Below are 19,339 nucleotides of genomic sequence, written 5' to 3' on the forward strand. Positions count from 1 at the left end.
TGGGGATGTGGGGAAGAAACAATTAAGGGACACAGAAGGCATGAGGCGACAGTGGGCAGGGTAGGGCTCACAGTCTGAATGTGGGTGATGCAGAAAGAGCAGTTTTGACGGCAACCCAGTTTGGAACTGGAGGTAAGCAAAATTTGTAGAGATGAAATTTATTTTTGGCACCTCCTCTCCAGAGAGCCCCTCTGTGAGACACTCTCTGTGTCTGCTACATGCACACCGCCCTGAAAATGCTGCCCCTCCCCACCTGAAATTGCTCACCTCACCCTCCACTCCCCTTATCTGAATGCAGGCTCAGAAGTCAGCCTGCCTGAAGGAAAGCTAACAGAGAGGAACTCATCTCTCAATAACTAAATTACTGCTAGCCACGGACTGTCCCTAAGGTACATGGATTTTAAAAAGGAAAAACTTGTAAACTAAAATGAATTTCTCATCTAGGAATCCTTAATTTAGGGGGTGATGGGGTGGACGTAGGTAGGTTTCAGGCCTTTGACAGAGAGTCATCATTCTCAGTGATTCTTAAAGGAGTCTGTGATTCTCAAAATGTTAAGGGCATTTGCTTTAACCTATTTTGGTTAAGGCAGTGGAACAAACTAAAATGGAAGCATTCAGATTAGTTGGAAGAACATAGTTTTCAATTCCGTTGGTGGTTTGTCTGTGTGTCAAAATTCTTTCCTGTTTCATTTTTGGAACCATAGTTTTTTTTTTCCCCTTAAATGCTTGGATTCATGCTTTCTTCCTACCGACATGGCTCCCGTGGTAGCTCCGACTGGGGTTCAGGTGTGACTGTCGGGAGGTGTGGGGTGTCTGAGGCGGTGTACCCAGGTTGTAGGGGCTGGAATCTGCTCAGTCACAGGTTTTTGACATCCTACATAGTCTTTTCTTTGTAAAACAGCAAATTCATACTTCCATAACGCAGAACCAAGGAAGTGGGCACGTCTTTTCCACAGCGTGCCGCCTCCTCTTCCCTCCCCATTTCCTGCCGCCGTCTGCAGCTCCGTCCACCCTCCCGGCATGCTTCACGGTGCCGTAATGAGATGCTCGGCTGCAGCAGCCACGACGTCTCGAGATGGATGGGGCCTCTGTACTGCCCTGAGAGGGATGTTAAAAAGACATTGTACTTATGGAAGCGGGCTAGAAAAGGCAAGGAGAAATGAAGAGCCTCATTTCAACAACACACAGCAGCCGTTGTCCAAGTAAAATGGTTTTTCCTTCTGTCTTATCCCCTGCTTACTGGAGTAACTAAAGCAATGCTATATTTCTGAAAGGCACTCTAAAGGTCATCCATTGTTTAGATTCTATTGGAAAATTATACCTTCTGAGATTGAATTTAATGCGCCCTCATTAGGACTTGATTAGCTCAATGCGATTAAGGTGAAAACACCCAATTCAGAGAAGAACTTGTGGTAATGAATGAATACATTTTTATTCAAATATTCTGTTAAATCCCCAGACAGGTATGATTTCCATAAAATAAAAGGCTCTGGATAAAAAAGAAAGGAGTCGTTTTAAGCATCTTACAGTTGGGCTGGAGAAAAGATTAGTTTAAGAAAAAGGCTTATTAATGCTACCCTAATTGTCACAAGTCAAGAAATCTTGCAGGTTAGAAATAGCTTTTAAAAATAAATGAAATTTTCTCTATATTGAGGACAGGCAAAAAATTTAGTGCTAAATGAAACTAAAAACTGAAACACTGATGTCAAATCTCCGTGTAATTGAAAAATTCTTAGCTTTTCTGAGAGAAGCCTAAGATGGCTGCTTCATAAAGAAACCAGGCTCTTCTAGAATTAAAAAATACAGACTCATTTTTACTTGAAATAGTCCCAAGCATAAAAATTAGCCAACTGCATCTCATAAGACTGCATCAGGTTCACAGGGAAATACGTGATCCCATCACATAATTGGCGCTTAAGCATTCATCCATTTGTGTTTCCCTCTGACTTTTATAAAATGCTTTTATTTATTAGTCCTTGCTTCTCCCTTGAAGGTATTAGTCCCATTTTTACAGTTGAAAGAACTGAGGCCCAGACAAGTTTGATGCCTGTTCAAGAGTCTAAGTGGGAGAAGGAAATGGCAACCCACTCCAGTATTCTTGCCTGGAAAATCCCATGGACAGAGGAGCCTGGCTGGCCATGGTCCACGGGGTTGCAGAGAGTCGGACACGACTGAAGTGACTGAGCATGAGCATACATATACATACACATACACACACACACACACACGGGCTTCCCTCATGGCTCAGAAGGCAAACACTTTGCCTGCAGTGCAAGAAACCTAGCTTCGATCCATGGATGAGGAAGATCCCCTGGAGGAGGACATGGCTACCCACTCCAGTACTCTTGCCTGGAGAATCCCATGGACAGAAGAGCCTGGCAGGTTACAGTCCAAGGAGTCACAAAGAGTTGGACACGACTGAGCAACTAACACACACACGCACATATATAATGTGTTCAGGCCTGAAGTTTTCTTACTTTAGAAAAAGTCTTGGGGGAATTCCCTGACGGTCCAGTGTTTAAGAATCTGTCTTCCAATGCGGGGGGACTCAGGTGGTGGCTCAGAAGGTAAGGAATTTGCCTGCAATGCAGGAAACCCAGGTTTAATCCCTGGGTTGGGAAGATCCCCTGGAGAAGGAAATGGAAACCTACTCCAGTATTCTTGCCTGGAGAATTCCACGGACAGAGGAGCCTGGTGGGTTACGGTCTATGGGGTCGCAAAGAGTCGGACACGGCTGAGCGACCAACACTTTTACTTTCCGGGAATTAAGATCCCACGTGCTGCCGGGCAACCAAGCCCACATGCCACAGCTAGTGAGCCCTTGTGCTCTGCAGACCATGCACCACACCTGAGACCCAACACAGCCAGTAAATAAATATAGTTTTTTAAAAAATAAAAGGTTTGGGGTATATTATATAAGAACTGGAATTGTAAAATCTTTGTGGTTAAAAAAAAAAGAGTCTAAGTGGTTCAGTTTAGTTCAGTTCAGTTGCTCAGTCGTGTCCGACTCTTTGCGACCCCATGAATTGCAACACGCCAGGCCTCCCTGTCCATCACCAACTCCTGGAGTTTACTCAAACTCATGCCCATTGAGTCAGTGATGCCATACAACCATCTCATCCTCTCATCCCCTTCTCCTTCTGCCCCCAATCCCTCCAAGCATCAGGGTCTTTTCCAATGAGTCAACTCTTCACATGAGGTGGCCAAAGTACTGGAGTTTCAGCTTCAGCATCAGTCCTTCCAATGAACACCCAGGACTTATCTCCTTTAGGATGGACTGCTTGGATCTCCTTGCAGTCCAAGGGACTCTCAAGAGTCTTCTCCAACACCACAGTTAAAAAGCATCAATTCTTTGGTTGCTCAGCTTTCTTCACAGTCCAACTGTCACATCCATACATGACCACTGGAAAAACCATAGCCTTGACCAGATGGACCTTTGTTGGCAAAGTAATGTCTCTGCTTTTTAATATGCTATCTAGGTTGGTCATAACTTTCCTTCCAAGGAGTAAGCATCTTTTAGTTTCATGGCTGCAATCACCATCTGCAGTGATTTTGGAGCCCCCAAAAATTAAGTCTGACACTGTTTCCACTGTCTGCCCATCTATTTCCCATGAAGTGATGGGACCAGGTGCCATGATCTTAGTTTTCTGAATGTTGAGCTTTAAGCCAACTTTTTCACTCTCCTCTTTCATTTTCATCAAGAGGCTCTTTAGTTCCTCTTCACTCTCTGCCATAAGGGTGGTGTCATCTGCATATCTGAGGTTATTGATATTTCTTCCAGCAATCTTGATTCCAGCTTGTGCTTCTTCCAGCCCAGCACTTCTCATGATGTACTCTGGATACAAGTTAAATAAGCAGGATGACAATATATAGCCTAGACATACTCCTTTTCTTATTTGGAACCAGTCTGTTGTTCCATGTCCAGTTCTAACTGTTGCTTCCTGACCTGCATATAGGTTTCTCAAGAGGCAGGTCAGGTGGTCTGGTATTCCCATCTCTTTCAGAATTTTCCACAGTTTATTGTGATCCACACAGTCGAAGGCTTTGGCGTAGTCAATAAAGCAGAAATAGATGTTTTTCTGGAACTCTCTTGCTTTTTCGATGATCCAGCAGATGTTGGCAATTTGATCTCTGGTTCCTCTGCCTTTTCTAAAACCGGCTTGAACATCTGGAAGTAGGGTTTAAGCCTTAATTCAGGCTGGCCCAAGGGCAATACTTAAAGACATTTGCCTTTGCCTCTAGCATGCCACTCACTGTGTCTGCTCTTTGCGACCTTGGACAGTAGCCCTCCAGGCTCCTCTGCCCTTGGAATTCTCCAGGCAAGAATACTGGAGTGGGTTGCCATTCCCTTCTCCAGGGGATCTTCCTGACCTAGGGATTGAACCTGGGTTTCCTGCATTGCAGGCAGATTCTTTAGCATCTGAGCCACCAGGGAAGCCCTGCCTCTAATACAGAAGATTTAAACTCTTTTATACCAGTTCCTGTGGCTCTTGGGAAAAGGCAGTAGTACATCAAAGTACAAGTAAGAGAAATTATTCATTACAGAACATAACCTGAGTCTCTATTCAGGCAGAATCCCCATAACTGATGGCTCCTTTGGGGTATACCATCTTTCTATAGCCACAGGAACTTCCTAGATCCATTTGAATTTCCAGTATCAATCAATTTTCATTACACAAGTTTTTAAAGAATTTGAACAATGGACATTGATGTTGGGTACTCACTTTTTATCTCTACTGTATGAAGTTACACATGTCAGTTCAAACTAAACAATTTCACACTGGTGGCATGTCCTAGGTCCTAGTGAAGGATGTTCTTGTATACTAACTGAATGTTTGCTGTGAACTCTAGAAGGGAAGAAGGAGGCCTAGCTAATAGAAAATAGTGACTGTGGAGTTAGGGACTAGATTAGATGAAAAACAAGCTTGGGGTGAAAAGCTGTACATGAAGGGGGAAAAGTTTTTTCTAGAATGTGTTGAGTCCTGGAGAGTGTCACACTGATCACAGCAGCTAATGTTTATTGAGCATTACTCTCTGCCAGGTATATTTAAGTGCTTACTTGTATTTAACTCATTCATTGAATCCTTACAACATTCCTATGAGGTAGGTTCTACTATTTTCACTATTTTGCAGGTAAGCAACCAACAGGATTTTAGTCCAGGCAATCTGACAGCAGAAAGCCTAAATTCTGCTTCAAAAAAAGATGGCATAAGTGCTCTGGAGGCTAAAAAATGTCCAGTGTAGAGGTGGTTCCAGAAAGTTCCATCTGCTAAGTGTTTTTGTATATTGGGAGACACGATATAGTCCCAATGGAGGCTGCTGAAAAAATGGAAGACTCTTGAATGTGCATTATAAGCCCACATGACCAAAGCATATCAATTTTATGAAGTAATCTGTACTCACTGTTACTTGGTTGTGTTTAATCTCCAGTGTAAGAGAGGCAGGGGAAAAGGAAGCTGATGAAGGGAAAAGTGTAGTAAAGTAAGACAGAAGGCAAATGATGCTATATTTTTGACTTGTCAGTTACTCCCAGTTTTGAGGAGAGGCCGTCCTTTCTGGTGCCAATGAGGAAAATGTCTACTTCTATGCTTGTTCCTTTAACAACGTGATCATTGGGACCTGACTATGATGCAGGTTTGAAAAATGAAACCAACATTTTTATTATCCTAGTAGCATCTGGCAAATTGCTGTTTGCAAAACTGTTCTATGTATATATGTGAAAAGCAATGTATCTTACTCTGACATACGTAATTAAATTAAGAGCTGAAACTGGTTCCCAATAACACAGGCCTCAGTGGTTAGAAGGTTAATTCCAGTAGGCTGAAGAGGCTTTCCTCTCTTACTGATATATTGGGAATGCGTGCTCAGTCAGAGAGTATTTATTACATTCAGCAGAACCTCATTAGCTACTCTGGATAAATAACCTCATTAATGACATAGCATGAAGTAGATAGATGCTTTTGAAATAAGATCAAAAGGAGCAAATAGATAAGAAAGATGTAGTAACCTGGACATAATCTTTCTAATATTTTTCATAATATGTATCTACAATGGCAGCTGGAGTGGCTAGATACTCTAGAAAGAGGCCAGGTTTCATACACCATTTTTGAAAATCACATTCATATCCATATTATATCCTTATAAATAAACCACTCAGGTATGAGGGCATATATTAACCTGATTAAGAAGAGGAAGAATTGAAGCCCAGCATGGGAACACTACAACACAGGGAGTTTGACTTCTTAGGGGCTCTGTTACTTATCAGTGGCAAATTACTATGGTTCTTATTTGTCTGAGCAGGCCCAACTTTATTTCAGTCTTGAGGACTACACTATTTTCCATTCTGTAACCCCAACCCTAAATGCAAGAAAAGCATGCTATAGTGGAATTTGGGGAGAAGTTTTAAAATTTTATTAAAGAGCACTGTTGTTCTTTCTCACTAGACTTTTCCATACCAAATTTCAATCTAGGCTTAAGGTATTTAAAAAAAAAAAATGATTAAAATTAAGGAGGCTTCCCTGGTGGCTCAGATGGTAAAGAAGCTGATTAAAATTAATGTTGTACAACAAATAAAATAGAAAAATTCCAGTTAAATTATCATTTGAAACAAAGTAACTTGCTTTAATATTACCATAAAGCAGTAATTGGGTGAAGCAAAATGGCAGAGACTACATTCCCAAGTATCTCTACCCACCACAGTCCCAAGACTGTGGTTCTCTAAGGACATGAATATAAATGCACAGAATAACATTATTATCTCAGTAAACATCTCCACAGGAATTGAGTGATTTGGGAATGCTACCAATGAGAAAAAGTGGAAATGTATTATATATTTAAAAAACTCCTTACGGAACTTCATAAAAAAGAAGGCAATATTCTAACTCTTAAGTACAGAATTTGAGGTAGACTGATAACTTTCTAATGGAAAAGGAGACTAGTTTATCCATCTTTGGAATTTGAAGACTTGCTATTAGACAGTGTGGTTTAAGAAAAGACCTGGTTTAGGAGTTGGGATACTGGAGTTTAATGCTATTAACTAGCTGAATGACTTGGACTATATGTTTAATTCTTTTGGACCTCAAGCCTCATATTCTTAAATGAGGAAGTTGGATTTGATCATCTGCAGGGCTCCTTCCACATCTAAAATTACACCTTAGAGTCACTGTGCAGTTCACTCTGAGGAAGAGTTAATTAGTGCCCACTCTGAATGCACTGTAGTTGGTGCTGGGGACACAAAGATTAAAAACAAGCTTCCTACCCTCAAAGGTTTACAATCTTGGGGATTGTTAAAATGACAGGGTAATATATGCAGAATATTATGCAGTCACTTGGGCTTCCCTGGTAGCTCAGATAGTAAAGAGTTGGCTTGCAATGATCAAGACCTGGGTTCGATCCCTGGGCCAGGAACATACCCTGGAGAAGGGAATGGCTACCTACTCCAGTATTCTTGCCTGGAGAATCACACAGACAGAGGAGTGTAGCGGGCTACAGTCCCTGGAGTCGCAAAGATTCGTACACGAGTAAGCAACACTTCCACTATGCAGTCACTTCATTATATCTGTTTTATTATTCATAAAACTTGTGGGCCAGAGAGGCTTAGCAGACTGTGAGCTTTGCCTGCTAATCCTCAGGCTACAGCTGACTCACTATAAACATCTGTGTAAATTACTCTCTAGATCTGTTTTTTCTTTAAAAATAATCATATGGACCCAACTGAAAGTGATGCTGGAATACAACAAAGGCTTGTATATTCTGTACATTTTATGGACAGCATGTGTCAGAGGAAAATGTTGGGTGTTGGGGCAAAGCAGCTGGCAGGCACCTCATGTAGATTAATATTAATATATCAATACATTATTTTTGGCTGCAAATAAATTGATATAGCAAATGACTACCTACAACAAATTAATTTTGCTCTTATTTTAATTTAGAGGTGACAAGTAACAAGTCCATTTTTGTGCAAAAAAACATGTGTCTCAGCCCTTGAAGTACCATGATAAGCAGTAAAAAGCCATGCAAATATCACATATTCAACATATTATAAACTTGGATGAACTATTTCTTAGATGTGTAGAGTAAGTTGAAAACACAAATGGTATAAAGAATGCAGAAGTTTCTCTGCTCACGCTAAGGATAGACGTTCTTACAATTAGATCTGCCCCAAAAGGATGTCTATTTCAGAGTCCAGAGGTACCTACCCATCTCGGCAGGGCCCAGCTGATACTCTGTTAGGTCAAAGGTTACCACTGATGAGATTCTTATCTTGTCTGAATTGAACCTTAGGTGGATAAATTCAGGTTCAATTCTGAGAATGTATGACTAGATGGAGTGATTCATAAGTATTTGAATGATAGAAGCATGATAGACACAAAATGAGACATTAGGGATTAAGAAAGATGGAGTATATTACAAGGGGAGTGGTGTGGGATGGAGGAACTGGTTTCATTTTGTTCTTTCAAATATGCTGTTTTTGGCCTTAATACTTACGCCCTGATTTGAAACATAAATTTCAGAACCCTGAAACTCAAAAGCTTCGGCTGTATAAGGCTAAAACCAAAACGACTCATTTGTTACCAGCTGTTTTTAGTGTCTTCCATTCTCTAAGGCGGGAGGGTGGAAGGGCCTAGCTGCAGGATGGGGCAAGGCTTCGGCACCCAGAGAAGTGCTGTTTGTGTGTTGCGGCTAGGATAGGAGAGGCGGTCCTCCACTAATATCTCAAAATATTATTCCGCTACAATAATACGGTGAGTGTGATGAGTTGGTTTGAAAGCCTTGCGAAAAACTCGTCGGAACTCTGGAAAATGGTGAGAATTCTTGACTGAGGAAACTCAAGGGTCAGAAGTCATCTAAACTAACGCCTTCCTCTGCCAAATAACAGCCGGATAACAGTTTTCTTGGCCGCTTCTTGCCGTCATTAACTTAGGTTCACTTAGCTGACGCTTATTGTCCTTCGAAGGCTGGTGACCTGAGCCCTGGACTTGCTCAGGTGCCAGCCTGAGGCCGAAGCTCAGAAAGTGGCCCTTGGTTTCCTGCGTGTGGTCTGCGGGCGCACAAATGTGTATCACCGCCCATGCAGCAGTCGAAGCCTTTAGAACAGCCCATTTGTGACGAAGGAGGAGGAAATGTGTTGTCGCTGGAAAAGAAGTGCATTTCGAAAATGAGGACAGAATGGATTGTTGTGACTTGTGCAAGAAAGAATTTGTTCCTCACTAGAGGGTTTGCTGGAAATAAAGACGCGGCGATTCTTTACCAGTCTCTAGCTGCAAGACACAGCCAGCAAGAGAAGTCCCAGTCCAACTTCGTCGCGGACTGGGCTCCCGTAGAGAGCCGCTCGGAGGTCTGAGAGACAAGCAGGAGACTCCGACGCGTCGAGTCAGCGGGGAAGAGCTGGTTCCCCTACTCAGTGCAGCGGGAACAAGCCGCACCAACAGCTCTTCCCCTCCTCGGTTCTTTGGGAAACACTTCGTTTGCTTTGTTTCAGACGCCGACCCATCTTTCTTGGTTGGTCTACAGCTCCACCAGTCCTGCCCACCAGAGGGCGGGGCTCCAGGGTCAAGGTGGACCAATTCCCCAGCCTCGCCCCTACACGCGCTTTTGGACCCCCGGGGCTGAGTGACAGCGGCAAGGTCCAACCTGCTATCCGGGAGCATGGACCCCGCCAGGGGCGGTACGGGGACGAGGCGCCGGGGCCAATCGTATTGGACTTCAGGGGGCGGGGCCTCTTTACCAGCTCCAGACCTTCTCTCTCCGCACTCTTTTTGTCAAATGAGAGACCCGGGTGGGCGGCCCCTCAGCCGAAGTTCAGCCAATAGAGGAGGCGAGGTGGGCGGGCCGAGAGTGCCCGGCGGCGGGTCCTCAGCTCCCAGCCGAGGTGCGGCAAGCCGGTGGGGGGACAGCGAGGCGAGCGCGGGAGCTTGGGCGGCGAGAGCGGTGTGAGCTGCCCGAAAATGCACTCGGATGCCGCCGCTGTCAGTGAGTAACAGAGAACCAGCCGGCTGGGAGCGGGCGGCTGCCAACACTCTCCGCTCATCTCCCGCAGTCCCCGCCCCGCGCCTCCTGTCCCGAAACGCGCCGGGATCCCCTGCCCGGGAGCCACCCCTTCCCCTCCCGGGGCCGGGGCGGGCGGTGACGCTGCGGGCGGCGCGGGGCGGGGGCGGGCGTGGGGGGAAGGGGCCGGCCTGCCGGGGGAGGGCGGAGGTGAGGGGGGTGGGGACTGGCTCCATTTCAGTGTTGGGGGAAGGGGGGGGCGGGACGTGCGATGAAGGGCCGGGACCAGAGTGTCCCGGGTGAATGGAGGTGGAGGCGGCGGCGGGCGCTAGCGAGCAGGGTTGGGGGTTGGCACCGACGGGGGGAGAGAGAGAGGGAGCGAGCGAGCGAGCGGGGCGCAGGGGTGAGGATTTCCTAGGGGCTGAGCGGTGCGGGCGGCTCCGTGAGAAAGGCGGGTGAGTGCTAGGGGAGCGCGGGGGCGGGGACAATGGGAAGAAGGGCTGGATGGCGGGGGTGGGGGGAACAATGGGGTGGAGGATTGGGGGCAGCGGCCGTGCGGGGCAGGAGGGCAGGCGAGGAGATGAGGGCTGATGTAATGGGAAAGCGAGATGGTGGGAGGGATTGGGGTGTGATGGGATAGTTGGGGAGTCCGGCGAGCAGGAGGGCCAAAGGAAGCGTGGAGGGGTAGAACTGGGAGTGGTGAGAGGGGCCGACGTTGGGGTAATAGGATGGAGCAGGTGTTGGGAACATAAGGAAATCGGGAGTGAGAGGAGAGGCAGAACGTGGTTTGGGGTGACAGGATGGGGGCAGGGGTAGAGGAGGTGCTGTGACGGTGAAGAGCTAGTTGTGAGGGAAGAGAGGTTGGGAGGGGCCGGGGCAGGGGGAACACTGTCTTGTCCAGATTCTGTCCGCGCGGGGCTCGGGGAGGGGAAGGTGTCGGACTATGTGTTTGGGGGAGGTGTATCCTTCCCTGGATTCAGGCTGGGTCCCTTGAAGGGAGCCTTGAGCTTCGGGGTATAAGGGGGGGCGGGGCTGGGGGGGGCGGGGGAGGTGCCCTGAGGTTGGCGCTTGCCGCGGTTTCCCCTGAGCGGCGGGAAGCGAGGTCAACGCTGGCGCGGGCTATGGCTGCGGGACTGGGAGGCGGGGCAGGGGAGCAGGCTGCGGGTTTTGCGCCGTGGGTGCCGGAGGGGTCGGGCCCTGGAGTCCAGGGGCGGGGCGGCGGGGGGTGGGGGGGTCCCTGACGGTCCGAGAATTTGGCCGTCTGTGACGCAGTTGTCTAATTTCTGATCGTCAGGTGTGGAGGCTGGTGCTTCGGGATCCGCTTCCCTGCCGGGAGGGCCGGACCACAAACCCAGCGCAGCGCCCGCGGGGCGCGACCTCTTCCAGCGGTTCGGAGAGGGCGCTTTAGGGGTTTCCTTTAGGGTCTGGCACCAGTCGCCGGGTGTGAAGGGGAAAGGCGGTCCCGCGGAATGCTGGGACTTGTAGTCCGGACCGCGGTTGGGTTGGGTGCACGTGGGTAACTGTGGAAACGAGTCCCAGAATGCAGCGCGCCCCTCGGAGCCTCCCAGCTCCTAGATCTAACTCGGGCTTTATTCCCCGCGGACCCTAGCGCGCCCCTGTCCCCTGGGCCCTTCTCCCCGTGTCAGCGGGGCGGCGAGAACCAAGCCAAGCGCAGTCCCTTCACACTTGGGTTCTTCATCTCCAAGTTGAATATTTCCCACTTGCATTTGGTGCCCTTACTTGTAGAATAAATGCTTAGTCTTCAACCATTTAGTGCATAGGTTGTGGAAAAACATTGAAGATGCGACGCAGTTTAAAGTAGCGTTTAGAATAGTGTATATTTGTGGCTTCCTGTGTGTATAAACATCAGGTTAAAAGGTTCCGTCTTAGTTAAATCTAGGAATGCAGTGGAGACACGTAAAAACCTTGTGGAGATAGTATAAATTATGTTTGCAGTTCTTGGGCCGTTTGGATTGCCAAAGAATAAGGGGACTTTTGGGGGAAAGATGGTCTTGAATTTAGTGTGTGCGCGTACGTGTGTGTGCTCTGTCGCTTCAGTCCTGTCTGACTCATTGGTGATCCCGTAGACTATAACCCGCCAGGCTCCTTTGGCCAATGGGATTTCCCAGCCAAGAATACTGGAGTGGGTTGCCAATTCTACTCCAGAGGATCTTCCTGACCCAGGGATCGAACTCAGGTCTCTTGCGTCTTCTGCAATGGCAGGCATATTCTTTACCACTGGGCCACCAATTGAGAGCTGGAGGTGGCTTAGTGGAATTGCGGTGAAAATGATCTCATTTATTTAAGCCAGCGTGAAAATGTGAAGATGAACAAAGGGAATATGATGTCTTCGGTTTTCAAAGAAGCATGGAAGGCAAATGAGACTAGAGGAAGGTAAACTCAGTGGAGGGAACCTTAGGTTTTCGTGTGTTTTTCTTTAGTGTTGGAAACCATCCTTTCAGCCTGTAGACTCTGCAGACACACATCCTTTGCCAGTTCCCTTTACCATTTATATGCGATGACGACTCCAAAACGTGTAATGTGGAGGGCTATCAGGTTAGCTCAGAAATGACAGGAGTTTTTTAATGTGATGTATAAGGTATTATGAAACCATTGGTAGCATGGTCACTAGAAGAGTATTGTGATGACCCTGATGATAAAAATTTTACCAAGAAGTCCAAAGACTTGGAAACTGTCTAGTGTGGTTACAAATAAACTGAACTTGCGTGCTTGACTCAGTGAACTCACATGGTTTGTTTCATAATGGCTGAAAAATTGGGCAGTGTGTGATTTTATCAGGAAAAGATTTATATCTGTTTTATATTTTACTTAAGCTTATGGTGACATATCCAGGAACTCCTTTGTGATATGTAAATATTCAACCTGGTTATGTTTTCCTTTTTTTTTCTAAACGTGCGTGTGTCATGAAATTTGCTCTTGTAAAGGGTGAAGTGTATGAAGTTGAAAACAGGAGCTGTAATTGTCTTTAAGGTGGTGTTTTTTAAAAAAAATATTAGGCCAGTCATTTTGTTCCCTTTTCTCTTTTTTCAGTTTCATCCTAAAGGGCAGGTGCCCTATAGATACGTGACACTCTCTCTTCCCTAGCCCTCAAACCCCGGGTTCCTATACATTACTATCATAGCTCCTTTCTGCTATGGTTTTTAGGTTCCTCTTTGATTTTTGGCCTTTGGGGAGGTGGTTTTATTTTCTTATGAGCTTACTTATGCATTTAAACAGATGTTTCTTAAACTTTACCCAGAACTTTTGTGGCTGTTTCAAGCAGATGGTTCCAACTTAAGGATGGTTTGACTTTACAGTAGTGCTCAATCAGTATGCATTTGATAAAAACTGTACCTTGAATTTTGGATTTTGATCTTTTCTCAGGTTAGTGATGTATGGTATTATATTCTCCTGACGCTAGAGCGGCGGCTTCGGCAGCTCCCAGTCAGACACGTAATCAGGAGGGTAAACAACCAGTATACTTATAACCATTTTGTACCCAGACAACCATCCTGTTTTTCACTTTCAATACAGTTTTCAGTAAATTACCTGAGGGGGCTTCCCTGGTGGTCCAGCAGTTAAGACTCTGCGCTCCCAATGCTGAGAGCACTGATTCCATCCCTGGTGGGGGAATTAAGATCCTACATGCCACAGAGCATGGCAAAAAAAAAAAAAAAAAATTACCTGAGATAGTCAATATTTTGCTATAAAATAGGCTTGAAGTGAGATAATTTTTTAGCTATGTGTTAACATAAGAGTTCTGAACATGTTTAGGATGGGCTAGGCTAAGCTGTTATCTGTAGGTTAGGTTTATTAAATGTGTTTTTTGACATAGGATAGTCTCAGTTAAATAGTGGATTTACTCAGGGCATAACCCCATCGTAAGTAGAGAAAGCTCTATAGTGGGAAAATTTTCAGGTTGTTTTACCAGTAATATTGCCAGGAAAGAAAGAGCCCCTCATTTCTCCCTTGGAAGAGAAAATGGTAACCTGCTCCAGTATTCTTGTCTGAAAAATCCCATGGACAGAGGAGCCTGGTGGGCCACAGTCTGTGGGGTTGCAAAGAGTAGGACACAACTGAGCTCACATTTTCCACTTCTGAGAATTTCTGTACTTTTGTTTTTTCTTCCTCTCTTCTTGCTTCCAAGAAGTACCCCTATTAGCACTTGATCATATTTTTTCAAATGTTATTTATCATTATATCCATTTCTCTTTAACTGCTCCCAGAAATGCTTATTGATTGCTTTTTTCCTGACTATCATATATGTTTGCATTGCTCTCATCTCAATAATAATAGTCTTGTGTAGTTAGCAGTGTAAAAAAATCATGGCTTCAGAAACTGACCTCATGAGAACTTTTGTTGTATGATTTAGGATGCCTCTGGCAGATAAATACTCAATCAAAAGTGGCTTAAGGGATAGAGCTTATTTTTGTTCAGTAGCAAGAAGTTTAGAGATGGATGTTTCTAAGGCTGGTACAGAGTCTCAGTATGTTTTTTAAGAATCTAGGCTCTTTGTATACTTTTTCCCTTTATTCTTAGTATTTTGGTTTATCAGGAGCCTTAGGCTCATTGCCTCATGTTTGCAATGTGGTTGCTGTAGCACCAGACATCATGCCTATGTAAGAAAAGGATGAAAGCAGCATATTCCCTCCCTTACAGAGAATCTTTTCTGGAAGGTCACCTTGGAGACTTTCTCTTTAGTCTCATTGGGTGGAATTGACATCATGCCACTACTAGTTGTAAGGGAGGTGGAGAAGGTGAAAGTCTGGCGCATTTTTTTTTTTTTTTAAGTCTGGCATTTTTAGCTTCTGTTGTGGGTTCCAGACTTCCCTAGGGCAGAAGAAAGGTGATGAGAATGCTATGAGTTGGCAGCCTATAGTTATATCTCTGAATCAGCTACTTTGTCCAACTGTCTTTGACTTGGTCTCAATCATTTTTATCTGTTGATTTATTTTCTGCCACATTCTAAAATAATTAGAGGCAACTTTATAAATAAAATTCTGTCAAGAGAAAGAAAATATAGATTTACAAGCTATACATAAATGTTTGCTGTATGTTAGAAATGGGCCATGTATTTGGCTCTGAGCTTCCTAGTGGCCAAAATAAAGATGAAAACAAGACCAATTCATTTTTTCTTCATTTGTTGAGTGAAACTGCAGTTCATGTAATAACCCAAGCTGGAAGCTTAGACATTGCTCATCCTCTCTTTTGGTTGGTAGCGTGTGCAAACTTGCATCTCTTCCTATGCCGTTGCATACTGATTGCCATTGCCCTAGGTCTGAGCCATCCTTTCTAACCAGTAATCTTTTTGTCAGGCTTAGCCTCCTATTTATCCTCTTCATCATCAGTTGAATATCTTTGTCCTTAGGACCCCTCTACCCCAAACCTCAAAGGCTCACAGCTGCTTACAGATGTCTCGAAGCTGGGGTTGAACTGGTTCTGTAGTTTAAGCTCAGCTTCTTTCCCCTGAACCCTCCCCCTCCCCCTGCACTCAACGCCACGTCTCTTCATTGTTCGTTTCCCACTCAAGCAGACTCCTTCCCTCCACCGAATCTCCAAGGACTGCTGACTTTTATTCTCGGTTTTATCTTATTTAACAGTAGCTGTGTGTTTACTTTCTTGTCCCTTTTCCAGTTAGATGATAACTCTCTCTTGAGATCTGGGACTCTGCCTTAGTATTCATGCTGTGGTCCAGTGCATTGCATTGCTTAGGACCTCAAATATGTAATGAACTGAACTTAGATGGTCAACTCTTGAGCAGTTAGTGAATTATCTGAAAGATTTTAATGCTTCCTCCTGCAATTCTGCTTCTGAGATGTCTTTTGTTATCTTTAGGTTTTCTTCCAGGAATACAGATTTTCACTTATTCATTCTCTGTCCTCTTTTTGGACAGAGTTGTCCTATGCAAACCAATTTAAATAATATGTATTTTTAAATACATGCAGATATCAGTTTTGAAGAATGTCTGTGGCATGGAGAAGTTCTCCAGAAGGGAGTAGTGTGCTGGTGATGTGCTGAGGGACGAGAGTGTGCCTGTGACAGTACGTGTGTCCACTTCTGACCTGGGGCGTAATAGGCCGCCGTGGGGAAGGCTTGGGCAGGGCTTGGCAGGTCTGTTGGTAAAGGGCCTGGAAGTGTCTGTCTCCCTTCCTATTTTGTTTTATGACCAGAGTCTGGTCCTAAGGGTTTTTTTATTTTAATGTTAAGGATACATTAAGCTCTCCAAAGGCTTTCTTTATTTAGGAAGTAGACTGTGTTAGTTGGAGGTGAGTTTTCTGAGCCTCTGACATTAATGCTGACATCTCTGTTTAGGTGACCAGCTTAAATTACAGTCAGTAGGCTTTCATAGCATGTTCTTTTTTTTTAATTCTGAGATTCAGGTTAGCAGAAGTACCTCTTGAGAATTATTCTTTTAAGCAGAACATACATTTAAAGATAATTGTGGCTGGGACTTCCCTGGTGGTTCAGCAGTTAAAACACTACACTTCCACTACAGGGAGCACAAGTTTAATCCCTGATTGGGAAATTAAGATCCTGCATGCTGTGCAGCCACCAAAAATAAAAACAAAACAAACAAAAAAAAGTACTAAAAAAATAAATATTGGTGGCTATCAGTTCAGTTCAGTTGCTCTGTCGTGTCTGTCTCTTTGCAACCCCATGAACCGCAGCAACCAGTCCTCCCTGTCCGTCACTAACTCCTGGAGTTTACTCAAACTCATGTCCATTGAGTCGGTGATGCCATCCAACCGTCTCATCCTCTCTCGTCCCCTTCTCCTCCCACCTTTAATCTTCCCCAGCATCAGGGTCTTTTCCAATGAGTCAGTTCATCATCAGGTGGCCAAAGTATTGGAGTTTCAGCTTTAGCATCAGTCCTTCCAATGAATATTCAGGACTGATTTCCTTTAGGATTGACTGGTTGGATCTCCTTGCAGTCCAAGGGAGTTCCAAGAGTCTTCTTCAACACCGCAGTTCAAAAGCATCATTTCTTCAGCACTCAGCTTTCCTCATAGTCCAACTCTCACATCCATACATGACTACTGGAAAAACCATAGCTTTGACTAGATGGACCCTTGGTGGCCATAAGAGAGGCTATTGTATTGGTGGCTATAAAAGAGGCTACAATTTTTGGCGTATGTTTCAAATAGAAAAAAATACTGAAATGCATTTTAAATAGGATCATATATTTTAGCAATTGTCACATGACTGTTCAGATCTAAGGATCTTTTCTCTATCATGTCCAGTATTCTGATAGACAAAGTATTTGCTGCTTTAGATTTGAATTGTTTTTCTTTTAATCCGAAAATGCTGTTAATGAGTTATTTTCAATCTGGGAAGGTAGGCTTTGTAGTTTTTGAAACTACTAATTAATATACTGGTGGTGGTGGTGGTGATGGTTTAGTCACTAAGTCACCTCCAACTCTTTGTGACCCCCAGGGACTGTAGCCCACCAGGCTCCTCTGTCCATGGGATTTTCCAGGCAAGAATACTGGTGTGGGTTGCCATTTCCTTCTCCAGGGTATCTTCCCAACCCAGGGATTGAACGTGTGTCTCCTGCATTGCAGGCTAATTCTTTATCAACTAAGCCACCGTAAAACATTAAATAATGCGTCAAAAGACCCCCACCTTCCCCAAATGACATTACCTCTGAGTATGATTCTTTTTACTTCCATCTTTGAGGATTGTTTTCCTTGTGAATATTTTTGGAAAACCTTTCATTACTTGCTGTCTGTGGCAGTAGTATTTGCAAAGATGGTGTGTCATCCCTTTATATCTGTGATGGCCTTTGCCAGTCTTTGGGGCCCTGGTTCTTCTTCTGATTGGGGAATTCTAACTGTCAAAGCAGAGCTGCCCAGACACACCCACACCAGAGTATGATTCTGAAGCTGAAGGCAGGTCCAGGTTGTCAGTGGTGCACCCTGCCCTTAGATGTTTTGGTTGTACAGATGGCATGATTGGTCCTCTGGTTTTCCTGGAGATTGTGGGAACTACCTAATAACCTTAAAAGAGAAAAATTGCCGTTCTGTTTAAGTTAGCTAGTTGGTTTCTAATGCTTGTAACTAAGAATTCTGACAAATTCAACATTCAGATCTATCACTGGTCGATACATGGCAGAGGCCGTTGTGGAGAAGAGCAGTGATCTGCCTTTCCACCCTGCCTGGAGTCTGTTCAGAGTCCAAGAGCCCTGGCTCGAGGTGATCCAAAAGATGGAAGAGGGTACTGAGGCAGTGTCCGTGGTAGGAGCTGCCTTTGTCAGTGGTCATGCAGGACTCTGAGGCATGCAGTCACCCCCCTGATCTCACCGTGTAGAGCTCTGTACTGCTGTCTTCTCTTAATCACACCTGTGTCCTCTCCCCCGCCTCCAAATTGTTGAGAGTATTAGGTATGGAAATAACACTGGTAGAATGTTTATTTTGTTTAGCCAAAAATCGTATCTAATAGTCCTAATTGCTTTTTGGTTGACTTTATTGAGTGTAATTAATTCTATAAATTTGTACCCACTTGATAAATACGTGTCTGTGTGTAACCACCACAATAATTAAGATATAGAATGTCTTCGTTACCCCTCAAAATACCCTTGTATTCCCTTGCAGTCTGTACTTCTCTACTTTCCATCACAATTTTTGGCTTTTAATATATATCAGCTTAGGCCTCCCCCATGTTATTTGATGATTTATCATTTTGCTGTTTGTGAGGGTATTACAGTGTAAAAAGATATAATCATCTCTTCTTACTGAATTATTAAACCCAAAGAAAAACTAACAGTGCTGCATAAATTATAAATCTGACAATTAATACTTTACACATAGAATTGGCTTGAATTAGTTGACTTGTTCCCTTGAAAGATTTTTCTGGTGGATGGCTTTTCTGTGGACCAAAGGCATACAGTTCTAGGATTAGTTCCTTGGATGAGATGATTTGCTTTCTGGGTCAGGTCGGGAGGCAGGGAAGCATAGTAGTTAAGTGTGGGCCCTAGAGTCAGAATATCTGGGTTCTGCCCCTGTTAGCTGTGTGACTGTGGATAAATTACTCAGCTACTCTGTGTAAGCTTCAGGTTCTGCATTCATAAAGCCACCTACTGTAGGGTATGGAGTTGTTCAGTCAAAGGTGTTTATTGAACACCTACTGTGTACTCGGCCCCATTCTTCATCTGTTGTGAAGTTTTCATTCCAGCGTGGGGAAAGAGGTGGGTAATGAGTGTGTTCCATGGTGATCACTTCATTAGAGGAGAACCAAGCAGGAATGGGGAGCATGCCCATGCCCCGTGTGTGCAGGGGAGGGGAACGAGAGCAGAGGGTGTTGTAGTTTCCGTGGCTTGTGCGGGGAAGCCCTGAGGGACGTGAGGGGCATTCTA

At 44.7% G+C, this 19,339-nt stretch overlaps 1 protein-coding gene across 5 annotated transcripts in view; it reads left to right on the forward strand.

Annotated features, from left to right (window-relative positions):
- DCUN1D4 (defective in cullin neddylation 1 domain containing 4) overlaps window positions 1–19,339 on the forward strand; it is an 83,361-nt gene that overhangs the window by 2,963 nt on the left and 61,059 nt on the right. For 2 of the 5 annotated variants that reach the window (XM_070458041.1, XM_070458042.1), the window contains exon 1: window positions 9,836–9,972. The exons of 1 other annotated variant lie outside the window; for it this stretch is intronic. In XM_070458041.1, coding sequence (XP_070314142.1) covers window positions 9,948–9,972 — 25 coding nt within the window. In that variant the 5' untranslated portion in view covers window positions 9,836–9,947. Of the gene's footprint in view, window positions 1–9,835; window positions 9,973–10,337; window positions 10,443–12,128; window positions 12,382–19,339 lie in introns of those variants that run through there. 2 more of the 5 variants (XM_020890150.2, XM_020890145.2) reach the window with 2 other exon arrangements.

Source organism: Odocoileus virginianus, chromosome 29 (genome assembly GCF_023699985.2).
Source record: "Odocoileus virginianus isolate 20LAN1187 ecotype Illinois chromosome 29, Ovbor_1.2, whole genome shotgun sequence".
Classification (NCBI taxonomy): Eukaryota; Metazoa; Chordata; class Mammalia; order Artiodactyla; family Cervidae; genus Odocoileus; species Odocoileus virginianus.